The following is a 22,725-nucleotide window of genomic DNA, read 5'->3' as shown; positions in this document are numbered from 1 at the left end:
CTGTGTGACTCTCCAGTGGACACTGTGGAGTCCTTCCGCTTCCTGGGAACCATCATCTCCCAGGACCTCAGGTGGGAGCCAAACATCAGCTCCCTCATCAAGAAGGCTCAGCAGAGGATGTACTTCCTGAGGCAGCTGAAGAAGTTCAATCTACCGCGGACAATGCTGGTCCACTTCTACACCGCCATCATCGAGTCCATCCTCACCTCCTCCATCACCGTCTGGCACGCTGCTGCCTCTGCCAAGGACAGGTGCAGACTGCAGCGTATCATACGTTCTGCAGAAAAGGTGATTGGCTGCAACCTCCCTTCTCTCCCAGAACTCTACTCTTCCAGGACCCTGAGGAGAGCAGGGAGGATAGCTGCTGATCCCTCTCACCCTGGACACTATCTGTTTGAACCTCTCCCCTCTGGCCAGAGGCTGCGGTCCATCAGGACCAAAACCTCCCGCCACAAGAACAGTTTCTCCCCCTCTGCCATCAGGCTTTGGAATTCTGTTAAAGACACTTAACGGTCATTCGTTATATTAACGACATCTGGAACTCATGTTATGTGTTATAGTAACACCCCCCCCCCCCCCTTTTCACTGGACACTTTAACTTGCACATTACCACCTGCACTGGTCATACAAATACAGTCACTTATATTTCATGTATATAATTCAATGCCATATGTTTAGTTTTGCTTGTGTTCATGTTTATATTTATGTAGGCACTGTCAAATCAAGTCAAATTCCTTGCAATGAAAATTGTCTGGCAATAAACCTGATTCTGATTCTGATATGACTTTAGCTGTCATTTGTGCTTGGCCTTGGTACGAATGGCAAGTGTGAGTACGCCCTTCAAGGAATACTTGACATTTTGTGAAATTTGCTTATGCGGTGGAGTGCCCCATTAACAGGATTCCACTCATTGATTCTCCTGAGTGGGATCCTCTACTTTACCGAGCTTAGCGTTGTTTTATTCCGTTGTATAATCTCCTCTACACTACTTAACTGCATGCTGATCTTCTCTACTTGTTGTGCAGATGAAGTATGGAGGCTCCAAAGACACAGTTGTCCAGTTTCTCTACTACCAGCCAATCAGGTACCAGTGGAGAGAGACTGACTTCTTCCCCTGCTCAGTCACCTGTGGAGGAGGTGAGGTGACCGTCAGTCCGTCAGTCCACAGTAACTGTAAACAGATGTCTTTGTGTTTGTAACGTGATTTAACATTGTTTTAATTTGTATTGACAGTCAGCTTTTGTATGTCAAGCTATGGTAACGTACACTTAAACAGTCTGTGTCCGCTTTCCTTCCCAAGGCTATCAGCTGAACTCTGCAGAATGTACAGACATCCGATCCAGCCAGACCCTGACTGAGCATCATTGTAACAGCTATCCTGAAAACACCAAACCCACACCAAAGCTCAAGGAGTGCAACATGGATCCCTGCCCAGAGAGGTATGGATTTGACGTAGGTGACCAACATTTCAGGAACATTTTGATACCTTTACTCTTAAACCCATCCAGCCAATCATTAAGTAAGGATGTTGAGGGGCTGGAGTTACGATATTTGTAGTTCTAGCCTCCAATCCTGTATCCACACTTTTTTGACTTAGGTAGCCCAACTGCACTAACTCATGCAGGGATGGCATTAAGTATGTATGCAAACATACACCAGGACCATAGACGGTATAATAAAGATGGATGTAGCTGCCGGCTCTGAAAAGTGAAGCCAATGGTGAAGTGCCTTAAACCTGCATTCTTTCTAATGATCAGCACGGGGCGACTGCACTGGCTCCAAAAAGGGAGTCCATTTGTATAGAAGTCAATGAGAAATTGAGCCTAATTTTCCTCAGTTTATTACCTCAGTAAACATTCTCCTAATGAGTTTATGGTCTCAATCTCTAGTTTCAAGTCTTCTTCAATACATCATGATATTCATTTAGTAAATTACGGTCCCATTTAGAGTCAAACAGACCATAAATTAGGGGATGCTTAAGGGCATGGCTACCATATGATTGAAAGGTCGCCATGCTAGTGACAGGATAACGATACACATATGGCACTGTGGACATAAAAATAGCTGTGAACTTGTTTTTGGGTGCTGTCTGTGTTAAAGTCTCAGTTCTTGACCATCTCGTATTGTGTTTTCACTTCATCACAGTTCATTGGAACATTGTGTTCGTCTGAAAATGTCTTAATCAGCATTTGTATGCACCTTGCTAACAAAGGTTAGCATAAGCTAGCTAGCGCTGGTGTTAGCTGGTAACTTCAGGGAAAATGAAAATTTCAACAGACTCGATACAGTGAACAGCAAACAGTGCCAATGACTGAAGCTCCAGGCACAACCACCAGCCTTAGTCCACCTGGTGAGTCACATCAACTGGTTGAAAAATTGTCAGTATCTCTTCAGCATTTAGCCTGGCGCAGCATCGTTGAAACAATCTCCTGGCTTCAAAACGATAATCCACAAACCAATGGGTGGTGTCATTATACAGCCTATGGTCATAATAACATAAATCTGTGATTCTACTACTACTACTACACATATCTACTATAACCCTTACAGACCCAACATGCCTTTGTGTTTTTTTTAAAGGGGGACAGGGGATGATCAGCGGGAGATAGCAGGTCAACAGGAGAAGCCACATATAAGCTTAAAAATCTGAAAACTGAAACCTTTTGGTTAGGTGCTTATTTAAATGTTGTATAAGTGTACAAGGGCTTAGAACATTATGAGTGAGGTTTATGATGGTCATCCCCATGGCATTTCTCATTATTTCTCATAAGTTGTTTTCCATAGGTTGTCTATTTTCACAAGATACCAACATATTAACTCCCACTACAGCCTCTGAAAAACTGTAATGCTGACTGAGATTGCCCAAGCTCCCAGGGGTCTCTTGCTCGGACAGCACCCTGGAAACACCCCTGTTAACACCTGCCAGTGCGTTTCCCCTATCCCAGAATGATAAGCCAGCATTTTAAGTATGCAATAGCTGTTGATCTTCTTAGCTCATCTCAATGCTTCTTTTATGAAGGCTGGTTTGATGGAGGATTCAATCACCAGGCTAAAGATCAAAAATGCTAAATCAGCAGTGCAAAGCATTTTCTCTTGACACTCTTTCACCACTTTATTTTAACCTTAAAGGCCAAACTGCTATTACTGAGCACTCTGGGCTTACATTTACCCCAAGATTCTTATGACTTATGAGTAGGGCTAATATCATATTCTCACAAACTTACAGTGTATGTACTTTTGTCTTTTTCAGTGATGGATTCAAAGAGGTGATGCCATATGATCACTTCCAACCTCTGCCTCGGTGAGTAACTATTACAAACCTTCATTTTACAGGAAGTGACTGGAAAGGAAGTGGTCAGAAATCTGTGATAAGATTTCTTGTTGAAACACATTCATTTATTGATCCTGAAGTAACCAGAAAGATAAGAAGTAGTAACAAATAGGATGTAAATAAGACTCACAGAGAGTCACATGAACACATTAAACTCTTTAGGAGAGATGCTGTGAATCCTCCACAAAGGATACTTGGAGGAATTATGCAAAGGTGACAACCTTTCAAAGCTATTACAGTATTACAGTATCGTATTAATACTGGGAAATACAGACTCATTCATTTAATCAATCATTTTCATGCCTCTGCAGCTGGAGGCATGACGTCCAATTCTTGTGAGCATGATATCTCTGGAACTCCTCGAGGGATTTTCTGCAAATGTGGCACAAACGTCCATTTTGACTCAAGGATGAACTGATTCGAGAGATCAAAGATCAAGATTTCAAATGCCATAACTCACAAATTCCTCCGCTAATTCTGACACCATTTCCCACAATTGTCTAACAAGATAACATGATGAAGTAATGACATTTTCAATGGTCAACTTCAAAGGTCAAAGGTCAACTTCACTGTGACATCATGATGTTTCATAACTCAGAAACAGAAGGGAGACATTTAGTCGGATACTGAACTGGTGACACTGATCTTTAAACGGTGCTGATTGTAGAGATCTGTGTGGTTAGGTTGAAGATATTTGTGAAGCATCAACATTTAACCAAAAAAATACAATAACGTCTGTCAAATTCTGGATAACCTTAAATAAAGATAAACTTTAACTTGACTGGTTGGCGAAGGCAAACAACTTTAAGATGGTAATTCTATTTAATAAAAAATAAAATAAAAGTCTGGGTTATGAAAAAATAAAAGGTCCGCCTGTTCCCCAAAAAAGCATACATGTGGTGTTTTCAGCTCTGCAATTGGGGCTGACTGCCTCACACTCTGTCACAGGGAGAGAATAATAATAAGCCATCATTTCCTTTCGACGTATAGCACAGTGCTGCACATCAGCATATGTTCTGTAGAATGTGTGTGATACCAGCACAAAGAGAGAGTTCATGAATTTATCTGTCCTGTGAGTGTGCAGGTTTCCCCAGATGACTTTAATCTCAGCTGAAGTCAAACAACTGTTGAAATGTTACAGAGCATGTATGTTTATATCATCACTGCCATGCACTTTATAGGCCTCGCTACACTTCTGTTGTGTGCTTTGTCATCTGATAATATTACAGTATTATATTCTATCTATAATTATTTGTGTCGACAGTTATAATGACATTCCCTGATCCTTGGCTTGTGTGTCCCAGGAAAAACTCCCCAGAACTTAATTTAAACCCTGGTCCAAAGTTCCTCAAAAGGTTCCTAGGCCCTGCGTTCGAAAGTCCCTGCGTTCAAAAAGCCCTTTATGACTCAGTGAATTTTGACACAATTTCCAAAAATTGGGAATGCTAGCCTGGAAACCAGACAAATCTACCGAGCTCATGTTTCATTTGCTCTGGCATTTGTGAATTAGTCTGGCGATGCCAGGCTACAAATTGGGCACTGAGAGTTTGAAAGTACCTAAATTGCCTCCATGAGCTGTGTGTCACAGTCACTGCAGCTGCTGATGATTCAATTTCAATTCAATTCAATTTTATTTATAGTGTCGAATCATAAGACCACACTCAATGACTTATTTATGATTTACATAGACCCAACAATTCCTCTGTAGAGTATGGTGGCAACGAAAACCTTCCCTTTAACAGGCAGGAACGTCGGACAGACCCAGCTCTGTGGAGGACGGCCATCTGTCTTGACCGGTTGGGGAGGAAGAAAAGGAGAAAGAAAGAGAGAAAAGACACACAGATAGACAGAGAGAGACAGACAGACACACTTCCAGAGATGCAAGCAACAGTAACTATAATAATATTTATAGTAATGTGAATATAAAGTATATGTTAAGACAGTTAATACAACAGAATAGTAGAAACAAGCACAGCTAAGGTGACAGAATATGAAAATGATAATAATTATGGTGGCAAACATGATCAATGATGAGTAGTGGCAATAGCAGCTACGATACAGCTACAAATTTTATAGTTTATTAAACTAGTGATAGTATATATGAGTAACAGTGATAATAGCAGCAGGAAGCGTCATGTAGGACCACGGCAGCAGGCACCACCACGATCAGCAGAGACCTGCTAAGACGACAAAGCACAAACAGCTCCAGGGAAGAAGCTGAATATGTTGGTGTGTGGGCCTAATAAGTGGGCCGATCCACAACAGCTCACTGCCCCTCGTTTCAGAACACAGTAGACACCTATCCCTTTTACCCCATGCAGTCTGAAAATCTTAGATAATGACCTACCCATGGTATGTTAACATTGAAATCTTTATGCACTTCACTACAATTTAGGTCTAGACACTTCATGAAGATGCAAAGATAGATGCATCATTAAGGGTCTGCTCACACTGTCCTCCCGGACCACGACCCGGACTTTAGGGTACTTGTCCCCCCTCCCTCTCCCCCCCGCGCCCCAGCCCCGTTTGTACTCACACTGCCTGGGCCTCGGCCAATGCTTCTTGCTGTCCATACGCCATCAAGCCGTTAACACGTCACACGCATTGATCGCGTGTGTGTGGCTTTGTTTACAAATCTTTCCATAGACCTCAGAGTTTTTTTGCGTCTTGTCGACTGTTTTTGAATATTTTCATCCGACCAAATCTGCAGTAAACACTCCACCTCCGCATCACACCAACGTGAACCTTTCACCACCATTGTTGTTGTTGTTAAATGTCCGCGCATGGTCCGTCCTTCTATTTACATGTCCGAACAGGAGGACATAGCGCTACTGCCGTAGGGCTCGTGCTCGTACACGTGCGCACGCTCGTGCTCGTACATGTGCAAACGGCTCCACTAAAGCCCACCTCTTTCAAGCGGGCCGTGGACGGTATGCTGGCCGCAGTTGAGCGCGGAGCGGGTGCACTCACATGGCTTAAAGGTACTAGACTTTAGCTGAAAAAACGGTTTTGGCCACGGCCAAAAGGACAGTGTGATCACGCCCTAAGTGATGGCTCCTGTCCTCTTTGTGTGCAGCTGGGAGCAGGGCCCCTGGACCCAGTGCTCTGTGTCCTGTGGTGAAGGTGGTGGCTGGCAGGATCGTAGCGTGCTGTGTGTGGAGGAGGACACCCACGGACAGTTCTCGCAGGTCGAGGAGTGGAAGTGCACCCACTCCCCTCAACCTATCACCCGACAGATTTGCAACACCTTCCCCTGCCCCCAGTGGGTGGCCATGGAGTGGTCTCAGGTCAGTGAGTCTCTTTACACCAGACATCTACACTAGTGAAGTCATCTGAACTACCAAGCATCAGAAGGCTTTATTTGGAGTTTTACTAACTTAACCTTTTATTTTTTGTTCCTCTATCATTTGTAAAATAAAAAATGGAATGATTAGTAGGTCACAACTGGTAGACTTATCATGGTAGGGATCACAAGTAGACTAGAGATTAGAGCCAAAAAGGTTGGGAATCACTAGATCCATCGATAGTGAAAATAACTGTTGACTGCAACCCTGACTTGAGTTGAATAATGCCACTTGTATAATGTATAATATGTGAGGTAATGTGTGTGTTGCCATCCCATTACAGTGCACAGTGACGTGTGGCCGTGGTCTGCGTTACCGGGTGGTCCTGTGCATCGACCATCGTGGGCAGCACATTGGAGGCTGTGAAGCATCCCTCAAACCACATGTTAAAGAAGACTGTCTGGTCCCTATTGCCTGCCACAAGTCCCGAGGTAGGACACTAATAATTGAGCTTAAAAAAGAGCTGTCTTTTGTGTTGTAGTGTTATGTAATGTCTATCTTTTTGTATATTGTATTTCATACCAGGATTTGGATGAATAGGGTGAATTCTATGTTCTGATTGGCTGACATGTGTCCGTTAAAAAGTGTTATGGACACATACTAAATAGTCGTTCTAATAGCCGACAGTAACGTTACACATGTATTATCATTGTTCTTGATATTGACTTAGGGACTATGACACATCTGGATAGCTAGCTTATCTTGTTGTAAAACATACCGGTTCAGCCTGGTTCATTGAGGTAGGGGAGGAAGTTCCTCCTCAATTTTGAGAAAAAAGAGGAAGATTTAAATAAAAATATAAAATAAATAAAATAGTAAATATTGGTTAAAAACAAGTACTATAATGCATACATTTTGTTTCTCTCTTCTTAAAAAAAAATCCCATATTTCTTCTCAAAATGCCTCAAAGGCGACATCTGTGGAGGGTGGGTGGTGGTGTCCTGCGAGGTGAATCATGGGTAATTGGGGAGGAAAAATGTATTCTTCCTCCTCATGGGGCAGGACTTCTACATCGATTCAATGTTAAACATATTTATTTTCATTCTTTTATTTTTCTAAAATACTGATGTGATTGGCCAAAAGACGTGAAGCATATGGGGAGCGCTTCGTCCCTAACGAATCAGAGTTCGGGAAACATGATTGACATCTCCTCTGTCCAATAACCATAATCAGATTTCAACTCAACTCGTCACAATCGATTTACTGAGCATGAGGACCTGGCGGCAAGCATGGCAGTAGTCACGTTTTATTTAGCTAGCACTTGCAAGCTAATTAGCCTTTAATTAATTTTGCAGTAATAATGTGGATTGTGAGACAATGCAGTGGCAGAGCACTAAAGAACGGCCAGACAGTTTAGTGTCCGGCCGTTCTTTTCAACTATCAGGGCAGCTATCAGGTACGGACCAAGGCCAGAAGACAGCGGAATGCGTCTGACTTGTTGGATCATGGCATGGGTGTTGGACATTCACACGACAAAGAAGGTGCTTAGGTGAGTCAAATATACAACTAAGCTGATATTTATAGTTTTGACCTAAGGCATGAAAATGTATTTTGATAGTTTGTTCATTGTGATTGTTATTTTAAGGAATTTAAGGAAATGTAAATATTGCTTTAATTTGTCTGTGTTTAAAAAATATAATAATGTAGCCAGTGGAATTAGATACCACACAGGACACAATTACTTCTGGGGTTCTCGTAGCCTTAGCTTTATTTATTAACACAAATTGCTACTTTGCTTTACAGAGGATGTTTACAAAAAAATAATTAAAATAAAATAAAATATGACAGTGGCCACGACTACAAACAGAAAACACAATCGGTAAGCATTTAAACACATTCCGTAACCCCACAGTTTCAAAAAGGTCACAAAAACACAAAAACACTTACGTTTTCAACACATTTCACTTAGCGCCATGTGGATCTTCGTGACAAATTTCACCAGTCTTTATCTCTAGACAAAATAACTTTGGTTTAACACAACATTTCTCAAAATCAAAATCACACACATGACGTTACACTTGCTAGCATGTTTATGAAGTTGAACAGTATTGTGTCTGTAAGTCGTGCCCAAAATCCGCAAATATCAAAGGTATACAAAATCATCGGTTACAAATATCCACAGATACCTCTGTATGAGGGTTTTATACAGCGATATTTAACAGAATGTCAGTTTTTTACCTTCTTCACACAATGGCATTATATCACCGTCTTCCTAACTGAATATGTCCGTGGTCCACACGCAAAACAAAACAAAGACCATAATGCACTTGGCGCAGTAACAAATCCCCAGGGCAAATGCTGCCCCCTACTGACCATATTTAAAAACTGACTGTGGCGAAACACAATTGCCTTCACAGTTTTAACACATAGTTTTTGACATAGAAATGGCGCTGTCAAAATAAAACAACAAATAAACTTATGAAATAAACTTTACATTTTCCATGTATTTAATAACTCATGTGGAAACTCAAACATGCCTGGTTTTACCACCCGGTTACAATAATATTGATATCTATTTTAATGACTGAATAACACTCATTTTAACATTTAAAACAAGAAAGTGCACTGAGGACGCTATACAGTAGCTTCATGTTCAGTGTTTATATCTCTCCCCCTGGGGTGCAGCAAGAGTGCATGGTGCAAGACGTCCTCCCGATCATGCAGGTGTTTAGAGCACATAAAGCACAAGCTGGCAACCGGTTTTAATCTGATCAGATGATATTGTGGGGGGATAATACCCCCGCTAGGTGCGAATGGCTATAATTAGCATTTCAATGTCACAAACAACCGTTGGATGAAACCGCGGACAGTTCAAAAGTAAAATCTCCTGTGATTGGACAGAAAATTCCTCACTCATTGGTCACCTTTTGGACATGTGGTCGTTTGCCCCTCCCATTAATAAAATAATAACAACGATACTACTACTAATAATAATAATAATAATAATAATAATAATAATGCTACTGCTACTACTACTACGACTAATAATAATAAACTCTTTTGTGTTAAGTTATTGACATTCCCCTCCTCTGACTAAGGCTCTTTTCTTTAAAGATAAATGGGCACAGGTACATATACAGTACATGCATTAATATCTCTACATCCCCAAAATTAAAATGGAGGCTCAGTGGTTAGCGATTAGAGCAGTCACCCCATATAAAGTGGCTGAAGGTCCTCGAGGCAGCGGCCGCGGGTTCGACACCTACTTGCGGCCCTTTTCTGCATGTCACCCCCTCTCTCTCCCCCGATTTTCTGTATGTCCTGTATAATATAGGCTTGGAAAACTGCCAAAAAATAATCTTTTAAAAAAATGGAGACTCTGCCTATTATTTACCTTCAGCTCCATTGGTGTTTTTTATGTTCATGCTCAACCTACTCAGAGTTGATTGAAGTAACTCCGATCTGCTGTTCCGTAACAGAAACAGCAGTTTCCCATCTCAGGATCAACTCCGAGGTCAGGCTCAGTGTTTGTTGAGCCTGCTTTCTGAAATAGGGCCCCAATCGGTTTCATTATCTTTGATGGATGACAGCTCTGTAAACAACAACAACAAACAAGAGAACAGTCACAACCCACAAACTTGTCCAATAAGTTACACTACACAGTGTCAGCTTTTTGTGAAGCCAGGTGTTACGTTACTTTGGTAGTTACTCACGTTTAGTGAGTCAATGGCACTGATAGAAAGTAAGGTTAGCATGAATGCTAATGTCAGCTATTGTTAGCAATATCACGCTAGCTGGCCAGCATTACCCAAGCTAGCATTGTGTAACCCTTGGTTCGGAGAATGAGACATAACTCCAGTATAGCAATTAAAACAGCACGTGTTTCTTTATTCATACAAAAGTTAGGCTCAAATATATTTATTGGCACATATAAAGGAATTGTTGCAAGCAACAATGACTAAAACATCTCCCCTAAAGATTTGGTTCACAGCCGGCCTGGCTCCCTCGGGCTTACTGCGGGCGAGAGAGGGGATAAGCAAAGCGGTGATTAATAATGCTACACACGCACCTGGCAGTAACTATAACACGACACCTCTATCGAGCAACCATAACCACTGCACACACTCAAAACACCACTCCTGCCGGTGTACACAGCAAACCCCTAGGCCCCTCGGTTTAAGGCAGGCTGAGCACCCTTGGAGACTTAAAGCCGACTGCTTACCCTGGTCAATAAGTGGGAGAGTGGTCGAAACAAACAAAATAAATGACGGTTCAGCTGAACAGCTCTGCTCCGTGTTATCTTAACACGAGGCCATACAAAGGGGCGCAATCCTGCTCAGGGATAGCTGCTCAACTGAACACATCAACCAAACAAACAAATAAGAAGAGGAAAAGGAACAGCAGTCAGGCCATACACCGCTGCTCCTCATGCACCTACAATACAAAACAAATACTTTTCACCAACAACATATAGCAAGCCAGCAGTACAACATACAAGATATAAAACATCTTAAAATATCAAAACATAAACTACAATGCAAGTAACACATACCATACGACTGTCACAGGGTTTAAACACTGATCTTGACCAACACTCATTGGCTCGCTTCCCTCCTGTAACTGTTTGTGGCAACAAACATGCAACCTGGTCAGCATTAACATATGCACACATACACACAACCCTGCCGAGTGAACAGTGGACACTTTTTAATCATAGACAAACATACCTCCCGGAACAGCTCCTAACAGAATCAGCAGTGCCCTCACAATGCTCCCCACCAGCCTGCAGCAAATTACCTGGTGAGACTCCAGACAGACAGTAACCCATCTGCCTGATTAGGGCATCCTTAAATCTGCCTGTCCTAATTTATAACCCCGCCCTCCTCTGGCGGCTACATTCTACCCCCCCAAAGAAAAAAATCGTCGTCCCGACGATTAACTAAACTGATCAACCAAATTCTTAGGGATTTCACAGCCACCATACTCACACCACTGTCAGTGCTCTCTCTGTGCCTGCGGAATGGGGAAGATGGTAAGGATTTGAGTGCTGCCCTGCTGTTGCACGGGTGGTCCGCCTACAAGAAGGCTCAGCCACCTCCCTGAGGGGGACAATGTCCACACCTGGCGAGCCCAAGGGGGGTCCGCTTATCCTGCTTACCGTGGGGGAGTCCTGAACACTGGAATCATAGTCATCCAACATGACACCTAAGGATTCACTACTCGCTGATTCTAGGTCACCATCGTCCCCCTCTGAACCACCAGACTCCTCTGAATCAGACATCCTGGCCACAGTCTCCGGCACTCCTCTTGCACCAGCAGCTCTCATCTCGGTCCGATGAACCCGTTTAACCGGGTTGTCCTGATCTATGGGAACAACAGAATAAACATTCCCCAGACCCCCGGGACACCCGACTACCCGGTAAAGGCATGAGTCCCAAGTATCCTGAATCTTATTTCGCCCTCTCACTTGATGGTTTTCAGGTATTCTAGCTCACCTTCTTGGAACCCTGAATCCCGGATACCGGCATGGTGCTTGAAATTTCTGCGCTCAAGTCATTCCTGTAAGCGTTCTCTCACTCTGCCGTATGCATCGTTCAGGTTATCCTGATGTTCTTGGATCCACTCCTCCACTGAGCCACCGCTGAGTTCTTCATTGCTGGTGCCTAGTAGAAGATCAACAGGTAACTGTGGCTGACGTCCAAACATAAGAAAACAAGGACTCACCCCTGTAGCCCGATGGACAGTGGTGTTATAGGCCAAGGTCAACTGTGAGAGGTGCTGGGGCCAACGCCTCTTCTGGTCTGGGGGCAGCGTGCGCAGCAGATCATGCAATGTCCTGTTAAATCGTTCACATTGCCCATTTCCCTCTGGATGGTATGCAGTGGTGCGACTCTTCTTAATGCTGTATAACTTGCACAACTGCTGGATGATGTGACTTTCAAAATTCCTCCCTTGATCTGAGTGAAGGCGAGCTGGCACGCCCAACAGATGGAACCAATTTCGCACCAACACGTCAGCCACAGTGCTAGCACGCTGGTCCCTCGTCGGGATGGCCAAGGTGTATTTTGTGAAGACATCAGTTAACACCAGGACATTCTCCCTCCCATCACTTGACGGTTCCAACAAGGTAAAGTCCATGGCCAGTATCTCATTGGGTCTCGAGGCCTGGATTGTGCCCATGTAAGATCTCACTTTTGGTCTTACTGCCTTAGCCACAATACAACGCTGGCATTCCTTGCACCATTGCTCCACGTCCTTCAGCATCCCTGGCCAAAAACAACGGCTCCGCACTAGGTCAGTAGTACGATCGACCCCCTGATGACCATGGGCATCATGTAGTTTGGTAAATGCTTCTTTCTGCAGGCTCTGTGGCAGCAGCAACTGATGAACCTCCTTATTTCCATCAGAGGAATAGGTGAGGCGGTACAGACATCCCTCCTTCTCAAAGAGACGATGCCACTTCCGGACCAAGTCTCCCTTTACCAAGTCTCTCCTTCTCTCCAGCCTCAGGAGGGCGGCCCTTCTGCCAGAGCATCAAGACAGGTCCAATAACCGGATCTATGGCTTGTAATGAGGAAAGGTCAGGATGAGTACAACTGGGGAGGGTTGTCACCTCACTGCACATGGCCTGCCCTTGTGCTTGCGGTGTCCCAATACCTGCCACCAGCTGCCTGGGAATAGCTGTACCAGGTGAGGCGTTCTCCAAAGGCAGCCGGGACAGGGCGTCAGCATTGGAGTTTGAACGCCCAGGCCGGTATTTGAGTGTAAAGTTGAAAGACGCCAGTTCCGATGCCCAACACTGTTCCATGGCACCCAGCTTTGCGGTCTGCAGATGACAAAGTGGATTATTATTGGTGTACACAATGAAGGCATTCCCCAGGAGGTACTCCCTGAACTTTTCACAGACTGCCCACTTAAGGGCTAAAAACTCAAGCTTCATTGAACTGTAATTATCCATGTTCCGCTCAGTTCTCTTCAAGCTGCGACTTGCATAGGCAAAAGGTCTGATCTTACCATTATGCTCCTGTGATAGGACCGCTCCCAACCCTTGGTGGCTGGCATCTACCGCGAGGATAAAAGGTTTGGCAAAGTCTGCAAAAGCCAATACTGGTGCTGTACAGAGCCTCTCCCGCAGGGCCTGAAATGCTATCTCACACTTCTCATCCCATCGGGACTGCAGTAGGATTTTCAGGGTCTTACCCTTCCGGGGACTCAATAGGCTGACTAGATGGTTAAGTGGCGTTGCAAGCTTTGAATATCCCTCCACGTATCTCAGGTAGTAGCCTGTGAAGCCCAGAAACGATCTGAGCTCACTCAGGTAGATGGGCCTCCTCCAATCTCGTACCACTGCAATTTTCTCGGGGTCTGTGGCAACCCCCTCTTGTGACATCACGTGTCCTAGGTATCGCACCTGTTCCTGGAAGAAATTACATTTAGACAGGTTTACTTTTAAATCCTGCTCCTGTAGGCGTTTGAAGACCAACTCGAGCCTCTCCAAGTGCTGCTGGATGGTGGAAGAAAACACGATGACGTCATCTAAATACAACAGGACAGACTGGTGGCGCTGATCTCCAAACAATCGCTCCATCAACCGTTGAAAGGTTGCAGGCGCATTGCATAATCCAAACCGCATCCTGTTGAATTCAAACAAGCCAAAAGGAGTACAGAATGCTGTTTTCTTCCTGTCATGTTCAGCCATTTCTACCTGATTGTACCCACTGGCGAGGTCCAAGGTAGAAAACCATTGAGCTCCTGTAAGGGCATCCAAGGACTCGTCAATTCTGGGCAGCGGGTATGCATCTTTACGAGTTTTGGCATTAAGTTGGCGATAGTCTACACAGAGTCTGATGTTTCCGTCCTTCTTCTGCAACACAACAATTGGCGATGAGTAGGGGCTGCTACTCTCCCTAACAATTTGACTATCCACCAACTGCTTAATATGGGCTCTCACAGCCTCATACTGGGCCAGAGGTATCCTGCGATATGGTTGCCGGACTGGGGCTGAATCCAGCAATGGAATTTCATGTGTAATTAGCTTAGTACACCCCACATCTCCCTGCCCCTTAGCAAATATGGACTGATAAGTACCCAACAGTCATCTAGCCTTGATTGCATCACCTTCAGACAGATTTGTAAAACTTGGAACAGAAAAATCTCCCTCTCGGTTAGCCATGTCGGAAGCCTCCTGTGAGGAAACCTGAGCAACATACTCCTGCGATGACTCATCAAAAGATAGTTCTACTCTAGGTCTGGAACTAATGGGAGCTGTGGTTACTACTCTACAGACCCAATTAACCTACGTGGTGTGACCCAGACATCCCTCGTCTCAACATTTGTAACAGGCGCATACAATAAGCCCCGTTCTGCCTGAACTAATGCTGGGGAAACCAATAACCCGTCAGGAAGGGTACCCTCATCTTGACCAAGGGGCTCCAGTAAAAACTCCACGCTACTTGCAGACGGAATCTGTGGGCAAGTGACAGGGACCATAGTTAATGTACCTGCAACCACCTGCACTGTGTGTGTTACCATGGACTCTAACTTTATACACCTCAGTACAATTTACAACTGCTTCTCTTTTCTCACAATACCTCAGAGCAAGTTTCCATGCTGGGTGAGCTGATTCAATCTGGGGTGTATGAAAAAGTCCCAAACCATGTTGTCCAAGCAGTATGTAATAAACATCTCTGACAATGTTCATACCCAAAACTCCAGGAAGGCCTTTTTTCTGTTGCTGGCCACTGGAGGTGGGGGGATCTTTTACAACTAGAATGCTGCAATTGGGAATCTGGGTCCCGTAAACATTTACAGTTAGCGTTACATAACCTACATATGGGATATCAAGTCCATTGGCAGCTTTAAGGCCAAGCCATTGGCAATGCCAACTTCTTGTTTACCAAAAGCATTAAAGTGCTCATCAAAAAAAACTTAGTTGATAGTGAACACCATTGATCCTGTATCAAGCAGGCAAGGGACTTTAACAACCCCCATGTTTACCATTACAACTGGGCAAGAACCAACCAACTTATTAAATGTCATAGTACGCTCTACCTCTTTTTTATTTGAGCCCATTGCCCCCACCTCCAGCATGTGGCTCTTTACACTGGGGGGGTTCTAGTTTTTTTTAGCTCTGTCTCCTCTCTGTCAGAAGCCACTTCGACCTGTCTCTCCTGGCTATTGTTTTTACAGTAACGAGCTATGTCCTGCCTGGTTACAACGAATACAGATGGGCTGCCCATCTGCAGAACGCCTAAACCGAATATTCTGCCTAGGCCTCTGCACCCCCCTGTTGTAATCACTCTGTGGCCCTAGAGCTTTGAGCAACTTATCCAATTGTTCCTGCTGTTTCATCACAATATCCTGTTGTTTTATTACAATATCTTTAAGTTCTGTAAGCTCAGATTGTCGAGCACTAGCCCCTTCACTCGTTACAATTACTTGGGTTTCATGAGAATGAGGTGTTTGTCGAGTGTACCTCCCCCTTTGTGGCTGTCCCTCCTCTACCCAGCGAATGGCCTCCTTCCACAGGTCAAGGAGTGACAGCATGGGGGTCTGGCGCACAAGCTTTTTCATACCCCTATGCAGCATGTGGTCACGTACTCCCTCACAAAACTGGTCTCGTAGCACCTGGTCAGAATTGGGCATAGCAGCAGAGTTAGTTTTCAGTATTCTGACCATAACAGACAACAATCCTAAGGAGTATTCTTGCAGAGATTCACCTTCTTTTTGTCTGCGGTCAAAAAACTGATATTGTAATGAAACAAGAATTAGAACACGAATACAATTCTGTGAGAACATTGATCAATACAGTTGCATTTCTCGATCTGTTCTTGGCCTAAATTTGATTTCAGACCGAGCCTCCCCCTCCAGATGATCATACATAAAAAGTGCCTTTTCTACTTCAGACATCTGCACCCTCTAGTGCAACACTCCACTTCCTTCAGCCAGTCTTCAATAGACAAGGACCCGGGTCCAGTCTTTCCAGAGAAATTGGGGCATTTTCGCTCACGGGGAATGTACACAACTTCCCTCCGCTGGCCACCCTCGCTGCGGGACCCATTACCCTGATCCAATGGCTCTCTGAGTCTCTGATTTTCCAGTTTCAGGTTTTGTAGCTCCTCCCTGAGCCTTGCCAGTTCCTCATCTTGAGACATAGCTGTCGCTGATGGTGGCTCTCAGATGTGAAGCCTTGTCCTCTTCCACTGCTGTTCCTTTCCCCTTCAACAAAAATATTAAACAAAAACACAAAACCACCTCCCAAACCTCACAAGAACACCTTGTGCCAAAATCCTGTTTGTGACGCCAAAATGTAACCCTCAGTTCGGAGAATGAGACATACCTCCAGTATAGCATTTAAAACAGCATGTGTTTCTTTATTCATACAAAAGTTAGGCTCAAATATATTTAGTTATTTATTTATTGGCACATATAAAGGAATTGTTGCAAGCAACAATGACTAAAACATCTCCCCTAAAGATTTGGTTCACAGCCGGCCTGGCTCCCTCGGGCTTACTGCGGGCGAGAGAGGGGATAAGCAAAACGGTGATTAATAATGCTACACACGCACCTGGCAGTAACTATAACACGACACCTCTATCGAGCGACCATAACCACTGCACACACTCAAAACACCACTCCTGCCGGTGTACACAGCAAACCCCTAGGCCCCTCGGTTTAAGGCAGGCTGAGCACCCTTGGAGACTTAAAGCCGACTGCTTACCCTGGTCAATAGGTGGGAGAGTGGTCGAAACAAACAAAATAAATGACGGTTCAGATGAACAGCTCTGCTCCGTGTTATCTTAACAGGAGGCCATACAAAGGGGCACAATCCCGCTCAGGGATAGCTGCTCAACTGAACACAACCAAACAAACAAATAAGAAGAGGAAAAGGAACAGCAGTCAGGCCATACACCGCTGCTCCTCATGCACCTACAATACAAAACAAATACTTTTCACCAACAACATATAGCAAGCCAGCAGTACAACATACAAGCTATAAAACATCTTAAAATATCAAAACATAAACTACAATGCAAGCAACAGATACCATACGACTGTCACAGGGTTTAAACACTGATCTGCCCAACACTCATTGGCTCGCTTCCCTCCTGTAACTGTTTGTGGCAACAAACATGAAACCTGGTCAGCATTAACATATGCACACATACACACAACCCTGCTGAGTGAACAGTGGACACTTTTTATTCATAGACAAACATACCTCCCGGAACAGCTCCTAACAGAATCGGCAGTGCCCTCACAATGCTCCTCACCAGCCTGCAGCAAATTACCTGGTGAGACTCCAGACAGACAGTAACCCATCTGCCTGATTAGGGCATCCTTAAATCTGCATGTCCTAATTTATAACCCCACCCTCCTCTGGCGGCTACATTCGCTACTAACGGCTGCTGTTATGAACGTAGTCAGTAGATTGGTAAACTAACTTAGACAACTAAGAAATACATAAGCCTGTGAATGTTCTCATTCGTCCAGGTCATCGTTATCCTCAAAGCAATTTCAGTCAAAAACAACTGGACTGGTTGTTTGTCTAGGAAGACGTTTCACCTCTCATTCAAGAGGCTTCATCAGTTCATGTACGCATCTGACCAGGCTGGGACTGGTCCAACTAACTGGTGTGGAGATCCAGGTATTTAACCTCTCACAAGGCCGATGATGTCACTGACACCCTTTGCGCTCCAAGTGCCCACGCCCGTCGTTAGAGTGACAGTCGTTGGTGAGCAGTTGGTTTCGACTTCGTTAGTGCTCTATTGAGTCTGAACGACAGTCGTTGGGGTCACCCGGGCCATGTGTGAACAGTTGTCCTTTGAGGTTAGATTGTTGAATCTCCTGGGAAGGGATGAAAGGGCGTCATTGTAAATTGGAGATAAGTGGTGTCTCAGACCCCCTCCTCTTTTTAGCGATGGTTTCTCCACTTTTACATAGATGGCTTCTTTTACTCCTCTTTCAAACCATCTGTCCTCTCTGTCAAGCTCAAGGGGAAGAACGCAAGCACCTGAGAGGCGCCCTCACAACTTGTGGCTACCCCAGCTGGACCTTTGTTAAAACGGCAGCTGCCTCCAGAAAGAAAACCAAAGTGGTTGAGAAAGAAAAAGATAACAGGAGAAACAACATAGTCATCCCATATGTGGCTGGGATATCGGAGAAACTCAGGAGGATTTTCAACAAACACTGCATCCCTGTGTATTTCAAACCCGGTAACACACTCAGACAGAGACTAGTACATCTGAAGGACAGAACACCACACCACCACAAAAGCAACCTGGTTTATGCTGTCCAATGCAACGAGGAATGCAAAGATCTTTACATTGGTGAAACAAAACAACCACTGCATAAATGCATGGCCCAACACAGGAGAGCTAACTCCTCAGGCCTGGACTCGGCTGTCCACTTACACCTCAAGGAGAAAGCCCACTCCTTTGATGACAGCGATGTCCAAATCTTGGACAGAGAGGACAGATGGTTTGAAAGAGGAGTAAAAGAAGCCATCTATGTAAAAGTGGAGAAACCATCGCTAAACAGAGGAGGGGGTCTGAGACACCACTTATCTCCAATTTACAATGCCGCCCTTTCATCCCTTCCCAGGAGATTCAACAATCTAACCTCAAAGGACAACTGTTCACACATGGCCCGGGTGACCCCAACGACTGTCGTTCAGACTCAATAGAGCACTAACGAAGTCGAAACCAACTGCCCACCAACGACTGTCACTCTAACGACGGGCGTGGGCACTTGGAGCGCAAAGGGTGTCAGTGACATCATCGGCCTTGTGAGAGGTTAAATACCTGGATCTCCACACCAGTTAGTTGGACCAGTCCCAGCCTGGTCAGATGCGTACATGAACTGATGAAGCCTCTTGAATGAGAGGTGAAACGTCTTCCTAGACAAACAACCAGTCCAGTTGTTTTTGACTGAAATTGCTTTGAGGATAAGAAATACATAGTTGGTTTGCAACAAGGCGAAACATTTGAGAAGTGAAACACACCACTCCAAGGAGACAGTTTTTCTCCTCCACTGCATTATATATACATTTACTGTATATGTGTGTGTATATATATATATATATATAAATACAGTGCCTATCATAAGTATTCACCCCCTTGGATGTTTTACCCCTTTATTGCTTTCATAAATCAACCAAGGTCAATAAAATTTGGCTTTTTTCACACAAAAATGTATTGGAAAAAACTCTTTGTCAAAGTGAAAACAGATTTCTACAAAGTAATGCCAATGAAACAAAGTGATTGAGGTATAAAACACCTGTGTCTGAAGGGTCCAGAGACTGGTTGATCAGTATTCCTGGCTACCATTACACCATGAAGACAGAAGAACACTCCAGGTAACTCAGGGAAAGGGTTATTGAAAAGTACAATGTAGGGGATGGATACAAAAAAACGTCCACGGCAGTGAAATCAATCATCAAGAAATGGAAGGAATATAGCACATGTGTGAATCTGCCTAGATCAGGCCGCCCTCGTAAACTGAGTGACCGTGCAAGCAGGAGACTAGTGAGAGAAGTCACCAAGACCCCTACGACTACTCTGAAGGAGTTACAAGCTTCAGCTGCTGAGATGGGAGAGACTGTGCATATAGTGCTGCTGCACGAGTTCTTCACCGGTCAAAGCTTTATGGGGGAGTGGCAATGAGAAAGCCACTGTTGAAGAAAATTCATATTAGATCTCGACTAGAGTTCGCCAAAAAGCATGTGGAAGACTCCATGATCAAGTGGAAGAAGATTCTTTGGTCTGATGAGACCAAAGTTGAGCTTTCTGGCCATCAGACAAGACGTTATGTTTGGCGAAAACCAAACACTTCACATCACCAAAAACACACCATCCACACAGTGAAGCATGGTGGTGGCAGCATCATGCTGTGGGGATGTTTTTCAGCAGCTGGCCCTGGAAGGCTTTTAAAGATAGAGGGCAGAATGAATGCTGCAAAATACACCGAAATCCTGGGGGACAATCTTTTTCAGTCTGCAAGAGAACTACGGCTTGGGAGAAGATTTATTTTCCAGCAAGACAGTGATCCAAAGCATACTGCAAAAGCTACACAGGAATGGTTTAAAAAGAACCAGGTAAATGTTCTGGAGTGGCCGAGTCAAAGCCCAGACCTCAATCCTATAGAGAATTTGTGGCTGGACTTGAAAAGGGCTGTTCATGCCTGATACCCGCACAACCTGACAGAGCTTGAGCAGTTTTGCAAAGAAGCTTTGCAAAATTGCAGTTTGCAGATGTACAAGACTGATTGAGACTTATCCACACAGACTCAATGCTGTGATTGCAGCCAAAGGTGCATCTACTAAATACCTACTTGAAACAATTATTTTTCTTTATATAATTTTGTTTCATTAACATTACTTTGTAGAAATCTGTTTTCACTTCGACATTAAAGAGTTTTTTCCAATACATTTTTTTGTGAAAAAAGCCTAATTTTATTGACCATGATTGATTTATGAAAGCAATAAAAAGGGTAAAAAATCCAAGGGGGTGAATACTTATGATAGGCACTGTACCTGTGTATATATAACCAGCCAAATGACAGAGCTGTCTCTAGCCTGTTTAGTGTAAAGTTTAAACAAAGAGGTTATAATATTATATAATCATCATAAGCTCTTTGGTGTCAAAATGTAAACTGAAATTCCTGAAGGAAGGCCTTTGAGAGTGTAAACTAGTCTAATGTACCTTTGTATCTGATTATACATTTTTTCGTGTAGCTTTTCAGTGAAGACACACACACACACCTGATTTACATTAAAGTAGCTCACAGCATGGTCATTTACATGTGAAAACCTTACCCAGTGCTAGGAGCTGGGGGGGTGACTTCTCACTATAGGGCGCACTCACACTGTCGTTCTGTACCGGGCCAAAACCGTTTTTTCAGCTAAAGACTAGTACGTTTAAGCAGTGTGAGTGCACCCGTTCGGACATAGAAAATAGAAACACGGACCATGCGCGGACATTTACCAACAACAACAATGGCGGTGAAAGGTTCACGTTGGTGTGATGCGGAGGTGGAGTGTTTATTGCAGATTTGGTCGGATGAAAATATTCAAAAACAGTCGACAAGACGCACAAAAACTCTGAGGTCTGTGGAAAGATTTGTAAACAAAGCCACACACACGCGATCAATGCGTGTGACGTGTTACGGAGTGATGTCGTATGGACAGCAAGAAGCATTGGCCGAGGCCCAGGCAGTGTGAGTACGAACGGGGGTGGGGCGTGGGGGGAGAGGGAGTACCCAAGTACCAAGTACCCTAAAGCCCAGGTCGCGGTGCGGAAGGACAGTGTGAGTGCGCCCTTAGAGTTAGGGCGTACTCACACTGTCCCAAACAGGTTTTACGGGTAAAGCCTAGTTCGTTTGACCAGTGTGAGTGCAACCGCTCTGCGCCTAGCTGCGGCCAGCTGGCCGTCCACGGCCCGGTTGAGAGAGGTGGGCTTTTGTAAAGCGTGTTTGCACATGTACGAGCACGAGCGTGCACATGTGTACGAGCACGAGGCCTTCGGCGGCTCTGACGCCATTTTATGTGCGCCTGTTCGGACATATAAAAAAAAATAAAAAGACGGACCATGCACACATTTGGTGGCAAAAGGTTCACGTTGGTGTGATGCGGAGGTAGAATGTTTTTTTCAGATTTGGTCGGATGAAAATATTCAAAAACAGTCGGACAAGACTCACAAAACTCTGAGGTCTATGGAAAGGTTTGTAAACAAAGCGCTGCATCGCGATGACGTCAATCAATGCGTGTGACGTGTTACGGCGTGATGACTTATGGACAGGCAAGAGGCATTTGCTCGAGGCCCAGGCAGTGTGAGTACAAACGGGCTGGCCAGCGGGGGGGAGAAGGAGGGGGGGATAAGTACCCTAAAGCCCGGGGCACGGTGCGGGCGAACAGTGTGAGTGCACCCTTAGAGTTAGTTATCTGTGCTGACTGGGAGTTACACAACAATTTACAGAATCAGAATCAGAAATACTTTAATAATCCCCAGGGGCAAAATATTTCTCCAGCTCTAATAACAACAAATATTATACAGACTAAACATATATTAGAAAAGACTCAAATTTGAATTTACAGAAATTAATATTTACAGT

The 22,725-nt window shown here is 44.3% G+C and overlaps 1 protein-coding gene across 1 annotated transcript in view; it reads left to right on the top strand.

Moving 5' to 3' along the window:
• The window catches only part of adamtsl3 (ADAMTS-like 3), a 429,814-nt gene that overhangs the window by 306,935 nt on the left and 100,154 nt on the right, over positions 1-22,725 (top strand). Inside the window, 5 exon segments of the mRNA XM_083913233.1 lie at positions 1,026-1,137; positions 1,301-1,439; positions 3,251-3,301; positions 6,408-6,618; positions 6,959-7,106. Coding sequence (XP_083769359.1) covers positions 1,026-1,137; positions 1,301-1,439; positions 3,251-3,301; positions 6,408-6,618; positions 6,959-7,106 — 661 coding nt within the window.

The sequence above is a fragment of the Echiichthys vipera genome (genome assembly GCF_963691815.1).
Source record: "Echiichthys vipera genome assembly, chromosome: 1".
Classification (NCBI taxonomy): Eukaryota; Metazoa; Chordata; class Actinopteri; order Perciformes; family Trachinidae; genus Echiichthys; species Echiichthys vipera.
The sequence above is the reverse complement of the archived record's forward strand: the minus strand, read 5'-3'. Positions and strand labels throughout refer to the sequence as shown.